At 42.5% G+C, this 10,787-nt stretch overlaps 2 protein-coding genes across 5 annotated transcripts in view; one reads left to right on the plus strand and one right to left on the minus strand.

The window, feature by feature from the left end:
- Positions 1-1,811: 1,811 nt before the first annotated feature.
- LOC117397084 (pannexin-3-like) lies at positions 1,812-6,537 on the plus strand. Its single transcript, XM_059010339.1, has 6 exons — positions 1,812-1,893; positions 2,600-2,783; positions 3,918-4,060; positions 4,284-4,498; positions 4,684-5,417; positions 5,865-6,537. Exons 2-6 carry the CDS (start codon positions 2,600-2,602, stop codon positions 5,924-5,926), a joined length of 1,338 nt encoding a protein of 445 aa, XP_058866322.1. The 5' UTR covers positions 1,812-1,893; the 3' UTR covers positions 5,927-6,537.
- Positions 6,538-7,307: 770 nt separating this feature from the next.
- The window catches only part of LOC117397152 (zinc finger protein 70-like), a 30,073-nt gene continuing 26,593 nt past the window's right edge, over positions 7,308-10,787 (minus strand). Inside the window, exons 1-3 of one of the 4 annotated variants that reach the window (XM_033995728.3) lie at positions 10,325-10,438; positions 8,971-9,416; positions 7,308-8,380 (exon numbers count right to left, since the gene is read on the minus strand). In XM_033995728.3, the coding sequence (XP_033851619.3) occupies positions 7,959-8,380; positions 8,971-9,367 (819 nt within the window). In that variant the 5' untranslated portion in view covers positions 9,368-9,416; positions 10,325-10,438 and the 3' untranslated portion in view covers positions 7,308-7,958. Of the gene's footprint in view, positions 8,381-8,970; positions 9,417-9,954; positions 10,085-10,324; positions 10,439-10,787 lie in introns of those variants that run through there. The other 3 variants (XM_033995730.3, XM_033995731.3, XR_009311269.1) reach the window with 3 other exon arrangements.

A 10,787-nucleotide genomic window follows, 5' to 3' on the forward strand; every position in this document is an offset into this window, starting at 1 on the left:
ATATATATATATATATATAAAATACAAGTTTTTGCTCGAGCTAACTTCCCAACATTTTGGTTAATACAAAAGAATAAAGGAAAATAAATTGACTCAAAATACCATGATACCTGAAGGTTTGAATAGAAAGGAATGGTAGATTGTTACATCATTAACTGTGTGTGTAAATGACATCAGAAACACATTAATATATTTAAATACAAATAAGTGAGTGTAGTAGTTAAGATGGCATCAAAACCCTAAAGTACCTCAAACACACATGCTATGTTGGCTGTTTAAACCGGTGTAAACCTTTACAAAAATGTATATATATAGATAGATCGATGATACATAGATAGATAGATAGTTTGATTACTGTAACACAGAGCAGGTTAATATAGAGTTAAAGACACGGTTATATTCAGAACCACCTGGAGTTCATTAAAATAGACTCCTGCATAAAAAAAGCTGCTACTGTATGTGCTTTTCAATCAAGGGCAGTCCTGCAGGATATCCTGTCTCTGGTTCTATTAAAGTCCTGGTTGCGACAGAAACAGGAACCTCTACAGACTTCATGGACTTTGGGAAGCACAGCTTAACTCACAGCATGACCATACCTAGTTATTAAGAGCTATCCATCGAGTCCCATGGACACCCCTGTTTTGCATTTGATCTCCATGAGCACAACATAATGACTTTAAACACCACATCACAAGAAACTGAGCCATTTACTATTGAGTTGCCTAGATAAGTTCAGCATCTACACTTTTTTTAAGCTGGTCTAAAAGATGTATTTATTGAGATGTCTTTTTAATAGGGGTGTGCTGATACTTGTACTCGCAGAATTGCCTTCAAGAAGTATATACTGGCAGATAGGAAATATATCCATTCATTAATGTGTTTATTTCAAAACAAGAAAAACTGCCATTCCGTCACCATGACAATTGAATACCAGCCAATGGCAATCAACTTCCGCTTTGAGCGTTTTAAAAGATGATTGGAAGCAAATTTTTCTCTCATCCGGGGAGCTGACATTTTTACTGCCCTGCCGAGGATGTAAACAGTCTTGTTTATAAATCGACACTTTAATGAATGGATTTATTTAACACCTACTGACAAATACGTCTCAAAGTCAATCCCGAGTGCCAGCACGAGTATCAGCACACTTTGTATCCTTTCTGGTCCTCTAGCTCTTTATGATTAAAGCCTTGGGGTGGTGACACAAACTGTACTGTCGAGTCCAATATTTAAACCGTCTCCTTATAGTACAACCCAGCAAAGAAAATCTATTCCTCTCTGAGTAACAGAGTCCCGACTCTCTTTAAATATACTAAGGAATGTACGTTCTGCACAGGGGTTATATAGCTGTAAAACAAAAAAGGAATTCAAACCAAGAAACCAGTGCGTGTCAAGCTGGCTGGGTGCTCAACCCTGGATGGGTGGAGATACTGAAACCACCAGTAAAGTGGATCTCAAACCAACACACACACTCACAAACACACAGTACGGTCACCCAGCTGTAATTGTCAGAGCAAATCTCTGCTCCGGCTTTCCCCACGGTTCGAGCCACTGCTTATAAATAGGAGCCTGGATTACAGGCCACGGTAAAGCCACGAGTGCCACCCCCCTCTCTTTTGAAGTTGGTGGGCATTGCTGCAGAGAGGAGCATTGCTGTGGTCTTTCGGTTACCAGCAGCATCCCCAGGTTTCCTGGTCAGCTAGCTGTCTATTTCAGCTCCTGACAGAGAGGGACCCCTCTCTAATTATCCACAGGCCCGGCCCAACACAGCCTGTCATTTGGGGAGGGCTGCCCCATTCTACATAAGGCCCTTGCCAGAACTATTTCAGTTACTCTTCTTCACAGCTGGATTGGGATTCTACTGCTGCTGCTGCTGCTTTGGACAAGGACAACGAGGTATGCCCGTCTCCTGCGTCTCCATCTCCCTCTGTCTTTCTAACTTGGACGCTTTCTTTACATGTCTTTACGTGAGCCGGTTTCCCTTGCAGGAATGGAGTATCCCAAGCTCATCCATTCTCATTTTTGTTTTTTTTATATATTTTCTTGTAATAGATAAAAAAATAAAAAATAAAGAAAAAGATTGGACTAAAGCATATTAAGTTTAAATATTTTTTAGCAGCTCTGGGGAAAAATATATATATATTGTATTGATTATATCGAGATTTGTGCACACATTTTTTTTTTTAAAGTCCTTAAAGAGCAATGAATGTACCTAATCATTTTTCTTTTGTATTTTTACATTTGTATAATTCTTTCTCCAGGGATATATTACCTGTATTATCTGTCTTTCTCTACTTATAGATAAAGATACACACACAGTATGAGTCACAAAGGGTGCATCCCCTGCATGTATATACAGTTATGTTGTAGGGCTGTGTGATTGTGTTTGACTTTCAGTTCTGTTGAATATGAAATACAAATTCATCCATGACCTGTATTTTATTCCACACTGAAACCATTCAATTAGTTAAGGAGGCATTTCAGAACATAGTTCTGAAAGAGTTAAACACTCTGAATAAGAAACCCCTTTGTCTATGACTAATCATAAATCATTTTGACGTTGTCTGCATGCTTGTTTGTTTTTTATCCACTCTCTGTCTAGATGTCGCTCGCTCACTCTGCGGCGCAGTACATGCTGTCGGACTCTCTGATCCCGGAGGGGAGCGGGGACTCACGGCTCAAGGCACTGGCTCTGGAACTGCCCCTTGATCGGATCATCAAGTTCGTGTCTGTGGGGCTGCCCCTGCTGCTTGTGTCCATGGCCTTTGCAAGAGAAATCTCCTTCGGTGAGTGTGCCGGTAACACAGCCATTCATGGGGCAAATGTGTGTGCACTGCAGAGCCTGGTTCTAGCCGGCTATGGTAGGAGGTTAGAAGATCATTATAACTGCAGCTAATCAAGGGTGGACCTGGCATCTGCCCGTCACCACAGTCTAATTGCATAAACGTGTCTGTTTCATCTCTGTCCTGTGGCATGGCTGGTGGTTAGCTGAGACTGAGCAAAGGCATATAATAATAGAAAGGCTATTGGTTAATAAACAGGACAATCTGCCACGTTACTGTAAGTGGCACTCCAGTACAAATAAGCACCAGGGAATTGCCTGCTGTCTGGCCAGAGATTACTAGTTTCCTGCCGCTTCCAAACTACCCTGTTTCCAGATTCGATACTGTACCAGTCTATAGGTTAGGATTTTCCAGCATTAGGCTGGTATTTTAATAACCATAACTTATCACATAGAATACTCAATCACAAGACACTAAACCGTTTTAAAAGAAACTTATTTACACAACCAAGTGTACCAGTATTGGACAAATTTAAGTATTCCAGTAGTCTTTAATTTCATTGTTACTGTGCAGACAATAAATTTACAGGACGTGGACTAAAATAACGAACTGTTTATAGCCCCAAAGGACTGGATTGTCAGGGCGTTAGGTCTTGTGAGAAAAGTACAAAATAAATCTGGCTGAAGAAGGGAAAAGTATAAAGTAGGTTTGGCTACAAGTTTGGAACACAGACAGAGCTTTTTCATAACAGCTGGCTGGGGATTTCAGACACACGCACGTTTCAATTTCCTGTCAATTATGGTTTGAGTAAAATTATTTGGAAGAAAAGCCTGCTTTTAAGTATACATGATGTCTATGTATAGTACATTTCTAAACACAGCACTCTCCAGCATCATGTTAGGACATTGCTGGAGTTCAGGCTCCAAGGAGTGAAAGAACCTCCCTAAGTAAGCTAGCAGTATTTAAAAAAGGATGTAACTGATGTTTATTTGGGTTGAGAAGTTGGATCAGCCAGTGAGTGCTAATTCAGATTTCCCTTTCCTTTAGGAGAATTGTTGATAGATAAAAATCTTACTATAGGTATACGCTCCAATAAACAATGATTTTAGCTACAATAGCTACTATGTGTCTGTCCAGGTCCTCAGATCACCTGTTTCCCCCCACACAACTTCACGTCAAAGCAGGCAGGCTATGTGGATACCTACTGCTGGGACTCCCTGATACACCATGAGTTTGACAGTGACGGCAACTTCGAGGAGCAATCGCTGTGGGTGCACAAGGTACGGGACATCAGCATTGCTTGAGTTGTTAAGTTAAAGTGAATCAGTAAGAAGCAGCTTAATGCAGGTTCTGTATGAGAAATGGATTTCTTAAAATAACATGCCAGATCATTTCCATAACCTACATTTCCATTTGCCTATAACCGGTCCCTTCCAGATCTAAAGCTGGAAGTGCATACTTGCAATGAAAAGCATTTTGAATTGTCATCTACCCTCTCTCTAGATGTTCCCCTACTCCCTGCTGGTGATGGCAGTGATGATGTACATGCCCGCTCTGCTCTGGCGATTGCTGGTAATGCCATGTCTGGGGGCTGACCTGCTCTTCATCATCGACGAGCTCGATAAATCCTACAACCGCTCGGTGCGCCTGGCACAGTCCATCCTAGAGCTGCAGCAGAACAGTCCTGACCCTGCCAGCTTCGCAGCTGAGCTGGAGAGGTAGGGCTGAGCTCTGTCAGCTGGGGTGAGGGGAGGAGGGAGGGAGAAGGGAGGGGGACCCAGGCAAGGGCCTCTTGTGCAAAACATTCCATGCAGAAATGCTGTTAGAAACAAAGGTAATTTGATGCAGAAGTGATTTTCCTATCTGCCTATTGCTAATCAGCTTTTTTCTTTCCCTCATGCAGGGCGAAGCGAGAGCGCTACTTTGAGTTCCCTTTGCTGGAGCGCTACCTGCAGGCCAAAAAGCACTCCTATTTCCTGGTGTGCATGCTGTTCCTGCGCAGCTTCCTGCTGCTGCTCTTCATCTCCGCTGCCTGCCTCTACCTCGTCTATTTCCACCTGTCTGCCTTCCTGCAGGACGAGTTCAGCTGCTTCGTCAAGACCGGCCTCCTGCGAGACGAGCCCTGGGTTCCTGAGCTGATCCAGTGCAAGCTCACCGGGCTGCTGGTCTTCCAGATCGTCAGTGTGGCCAATGGGGCCGTCTACCTGCTCCTCGGTCCCTTGATCTTCTTGGGTCTGCTTCGCCTCTTCTGCTGGGATCGCCGCTTCCTGTCTGTCTACGAGGTGCTTCCTGCCCTGGGCCTGGGGCCGAACCTGGGCTGCCCGCTCAATGACCTCAACGTTATACTGCTCTTCCTTAGCGCTAACGTCTCCCAGCTGCGTTCCTACAGCCGGCTCCGTGCCGTGTGCACCCTGAGGGGCCCGCGGGGCCAACTCCGAAAGACGGTTATCAGGAGCGGGAGCAAAGGAGAGGAGGAGGAGAATGAGGAGATGGAGGAGCGAGAGGAGAGAGAGGAGGAGGCGAGAGAGGCGCTGAAGGAAGGAGAACACACCCTGGTGGATATGATGGGAGTGCTGGCTGGGATGGAAGGGAACGGGAAGACTCTGAAGAAGCAGGAACCCCCAACAGAGAACCTGGGTACTAGTCTATGTATACTTCTTTATGTAATAAAACGCTTCATCTTGGTAGCTATTTTGGTTATTATTATTTGGGATGTGCAGAAAATTATCAAAAAGGAAAATTCTTTCTTTAATCCCTTTCTTTAACCGTAGGAATTTTTTTTGTATGAAGTATGCAGATTCCAATATTGCACATGTGTTCCTTTAAGATCACTATAAGTGGTGTCTTTAATCTTTAAAAAGCTTGGTGTATTTTGTTGCAATGTATATATATATATATATATATATATATATATATATATATATATATATATATTGCTTGACCTGTATAACACATATATGTAATTGTGTCAAGACTCAAAATGGTTTAGGGATTCATTTCATTGCATAAATCCTAAAGAAGGTGCTGTTAAGTCAAATCCACGTGGTCTACACACCCCTAACACCCCTCTCTGTCTTTCCACAGAGTTCTCTAATCAGCAGGGGTGCCCTGAGTTGAAGGAGATGCCGTCATGTAGTTATGCCTAAAGAGCTTTCAGCACTGGGACTGAGCCTGCAGGGTTGTGATGTAAGGAGCTCAGGGAATAGGGGTGGAGCTGGAGGGAGCCAATTGGGCAGGGGGTGCCAAAGAAAGTCACCAGTACCATGTTTCCACTGTTCAGGTGGACGGTACCATATTCTTCCATTGATATAATGGCATATTATATTAGCAACTCATTTTAAATTATTCTCATACAATTGGGAAATTCCAAAAGCTAACGTTGTAGGGGGTGTGCAGAAAATTAAGATTTGACTTTCCCTTAAAAATAATCATTCATCTTGAAATTAAAGTATGTAATACTTAAGGTGGGGTTTCAAAACTAGGTTGCATTGCATATCTGTGTCTGCTTAGCATGCAAAATATAATTTAGTAATGTTTAAATCAACACAAAGAATGTATTTAGCTTTCAAAACACAGACCATACATTTGGTATGTGGCAGTCCAGGTGCATCAGGATATGAGGAAGCATGGTACATTGGACAGAGAACTGAGAGATCGGGGGTGAGGCGGGGGTTAGATCATTGAGAAAGGGGTGGGAAGAGATTCAGGAATTGTTCTATGTTGGGGTGGGTCTTTTTGTAATGCTTTCCATTCCTGGTGCTAATTGGGTAAGAGATTGCTGAACCACAAATTCAAAACACAACTCATGCAATATTTATTGTTTTTGGCTAATATTAAGAAGGAACAAACAAAGGTTGAATTAGCTTATTTGAGTAATTTTTTTAAAATATCCTCCTCGGTCCTCCTTTTGTTCAGCATACCGAACATTTCTCATTTGAAATTGCCCACACTGCTGTCAGACTGAGCCCTCGGTACGGACGTCCAGACTACTGAACGTTCAAGATTTGGGGGTCCCAAATATTGGCCTCATATTTGATGTTTTTGTGGTCTCGTGTAAAGTAAATAACCTGGTCTCAGGACCGCGGAGGATATGTCCTTGTTTATTTTAGTAATCTTGACAACATTACATGCAGTGTCGCACAAGAGAACTAGTATACTGAAAAAGAGATTTCCTGTGTTGTTCTACAACATGTTATTGATGTTGCTCTGTATTCAACTGTGCATTCCCTGTATATAACACATGTACATAAGTATGCTGCATGAGAAACATATGGGCTGCTTTTTTACACGTTATATTGCTGTGACAGCTTGAGCTGTACATGTCTGCTTGATTATTGCGTAGCTGAATGCATGTGTAAAATAAAATGAACCTACACTTCAATAAATCTTTTTATATTCTGACATCAAGGGACTGATTTATTTAATTAATTTATCAAGGGACTCAAATGTGGCTGGCTATAAAGTAGAGAAAAATTATAAATATGCTTTAAAAGGAAATACACCAGAAAATGAACAGACAGGTAAATGTAGACTCCACTGGACTTTATTAAAATAGCTAGAAACAATGGTTTGTCTGCTGCCTTTACACAATGAACACATTCGGCATTGAACACTGAGCGTAAACCAAAAGCCTCTAAACTTACAAATCAATTCCATTTTCAGCCAAGCATGACCTTTAGTATCAACTAACCAGACACAAGGTCAGAAAACGTAAATCGCCCTGCTATTAATACTACATTCTCCAATACTTAAAAGTACAAAAACATACAGATACTAATCTGTGATACCACATCAGCACCCACGCCATGAATCTTAATATGAATATTATTAACTCATCTACAAAAGCAGGCGATAGTCTTGATGTCTTGTCTCAACATCATCTACTGTACTTTGTGGTAGGTAAAGTTCTTCACCTTTTCATTTCACCAATCAGGGATACTTCCTATGTGAATACAATGGCGTTTGTAAGCCTGAGCTTCCCCCGTTTACTGAGAGCTGCGATACCTTTTCAACCAATTGAATCTGTCCCTGTATTCAGCTCAGTGACAGTCGGTCTCCCTGCTCTGAGAACGTTCCGGTGCACTTTTAAAGATTCCAGACAGCTGAATTATGTCCTGCATGCAGTGCAGTGATGAGGTTTGTGGGCATGCCGGTGCTGCTGAGCATTATTTGATTCATTCAAACTCTCCACTCAGTACACTGATGCCTGCCCCCCTTGTTTAATTTCGCTGGTGTTTTTTTAAGACTTCCTTTCTCCAGGCTTTTCCCACACGCAGCGCAGTCATGCATGCCCTCGACTTTGTGAACCAGCTGGTGCAGCCTGAGGGTGTCTGAGTGACCGAAACTCTTCCCACACTCTTGGCAGGTATGGGACAGCCGAGCGCTCCTCAAGTTCCGAATCTTCGCCCCCTCCGAGGGTAAAGTCAGTTCTTGCGATGCTGGTGAAGGCTGTCTTGTGTTTGCTGACCGTGCTCCCAACAGTATGTCTGCATATTTTGAGCGACCTCTCTTTTTCACCCCCTTCTGACTGCACTGCTTCCCAGTAACTGGCCTTTTGCACTGGAAACATGGAAATAAGTCATAATCCTGGTCTGCAATCACTGCAACAACCCAAGGGAGAAATACAAAGAGGGTTAGGTAGGAACTCACTTCTATTTTCTTACAAAAGGTCCCAATGACTCACATATTGATTTACTTCATCCCTCAATATTCACACACCAGAGAGAGAGATGCTATGGAACTGCATTAGAAGCAACATGCTTACATGCATTCCTTTATCATTCGGAATATCAGTGTTGCAAATAATACATCTGGGATATTCCTTGCTCGTGCAACACCCTCTAATGAACAGCGTTTGCACATCGTTGAGCGTGATGTGCTTTACGATCACAAGCCCAAGGCTGGTCCTCTAAACACCTCTATTTTTTCACCTCTATTGCACTTGTGTGTGTGTGCATGCTTTAGTCAAAGCGGGCAAAGCAAAGCCATTCCAGCTCTTACTGTGAGCTTAACAGATCTTACCACATATAAAATCAGACAGAAATAAAACGTGTTTTGGTGGTGAGTAATGTAATCCTGCACCCAGTGCTGGTTCCAGCATTCCTCGTAGATATATTATAAAAATGAGGTTGGTGCGGAAACCCAGGACTGGGTGCAGATCGGAGTCTCTCAGACCCTGGGTTATACTTACACGCTGCTATGGCAGCAGTGGAAGACAAGGGTCTGTCCAAGTCTTCTGTTAAACGTCTTATTCGGACAGGACCAGTCTCCATCTGAGGGTTGTGCATGAGGAACGACACGGTGCCCTCGTCTTCGCCATCTGTGTACATGTCGTCCGAGTCCTCCTCTTTACAGAGATCAGACCCCCGATGAGGAATCTCCTCGATGAGCTGGACAGAGCCCAGTTCAGTGACATCCTCTGCAAAGCTGGCAGAGTCATGTTCAATGGGTTCGCATTTCAGTCCAGGGGGGTGGGACCCTGGCTCAGGGGAGTCCTCTTTAACCTGAAGGGACAGCCGCTCTGTGGAAACCGGACTATCAAAGCATTCCTGGTCTATTACCTCCTCTTTGATGTGAACAGGCTCCATCTTTGAACCTTGCTTTGCATCAGCAAGGAACGTTTTCTTTCTTCAGTAACTGCATAGAGGAAAAAAAAATAAGAATTGGTACTATAATTCCAAGATTGTATTCATTAGATTTTTTTTTTTTTTTTTTATGTATTTTAAATAAAATAAATGTTTTATAACCATAACTAATGGATTTCAAACTGAAGACTCAAAAGTTGTTATTAATTCTAGATCGTTTCCAAAGTTTACTGGCTGGCAATGTTAATTGGTACAAAACATAATTCTAAAAACAGTATGAAATCAACAATAAAAACGTTCAGGGACTCATCTCGAGTTTCCAGGACAGCTTTTTCACACACACACACTACAGTACATCCTGACGTCTCGATAAACAAGCCACGGGTACTTCATCTCCCCTTCAGAATTATAAGAAAGTTTTGTTCGTTTGCGTTTTTCTACATTACTACCGCTTGCAGCTGCAGGGGACACACGATGCTGACCGCTTAGCAAAAACACTTCCGACTGACAACTGCTTCGCCATATTGTCAGACCCTGGCCTGGCGTCAGAAACGTCTAACAGTAAAATTTAGTAGAATTGAATAGATTACCACAAATATGCAAGTCTGCGTTCCTTTCCCATTCTGAGCGTCCTTTTTTTTTTTTTTTTTTTTTTACAGCCTAATTTTTCGTTTCGTTTAAGCACATTCGTCATTTTAAAAGCTGGTACCCAGCAACGCTTCATACGATACCCTCTGTGACAAAGCGTTCCGAACTAAACGGCTTGCAGATTGCACGTAGTGTATACTGTGATTTTGCAAGCGATAAAAAGCATACTACTATGTGCAATCGCTAAAGTCTTCCCCCGTTTTGAAGTATCTTTCTTCTAATTTTACATAACAGCACGCAGCGGGATTATCTGTGCAGTTAATGATTTTGTTTATTTAAATGCATCTTCTGTATTGTACAATGTATACTTACCCACCTGCGACGTACAGCCTGTGTCTCGGTTACATATGCAAAAAGTCACTAAAATAACGCGGCAGCAGACAAACACACTATCGCAGGAGACGCTTAACCTCGGCTCAGTCTCGCCTGTGTGGGTGTGACTCTGTTTGCCGTAGTGTTCTAAGTCCCGCCCTCCTAAGCGAGTAATTGGGCAACCATCCAGTCTGTCGCATTAACTCTTCATAATTAGCCAATAACTGGCGACGTTTTTTGAACGACCCTAAGTCACACAACCAACAACGTGGTTAAGCTATGTATTAGCCTGTTACAGGGTACCCAGCATGTATATACATAAGGGATCAGTTTACAGCTAAATGCTTAATTGATGACAAACTGTTTTTTAATTGACCTATTTTTTTTTCAATGACAAGTTTAACAAACTTCTGAACCAGGGCCCCCATTTGAAAACCAGCAAACCACCGGATCTGACCAGCAT

This window comes from Acipenser ruthenus, chromosome 40, assembly GCF_902713425.1.
Source record: "Acipenser ruthenus chromosome 40, fAciRut3.2 maternal haplotype, whole genome shotgun sequence".
In the NCBI taxonomy this organism is placed as follows: domain Eukaryota; kingdom Metazoa; phylum Chordata; class Actinopteri; order Acipenseriformes; family Acipenseridae; genus Acipenser; species Acipenser ruthenus.

Bases quoted from the DNA above. Each gene is read 5' to 3' on its own strand.
- LOC117397084 (XM_059010339.1), top strand. From the start codon at position 2,600: ATGTCGCTCGCTCACTCTGCGGCGCAGTACATGCTGTCGGACTCTCTG. The intron at 4,061-4,283 runs GTACGGGACATC...CCCTCTCTCTAG, and splicing joins AATCGCTGTGGGTGCACAAG to ATGTTCCCCTACTCCCTGCT. The intron at 4,499-4,683 runs GTAGGGCTGAGC...TCCCTCATGCAG, and splicing joins TTCGCAGCTGAGCTGGAGAG to GGCGAAGCGAGAGCGCTACT.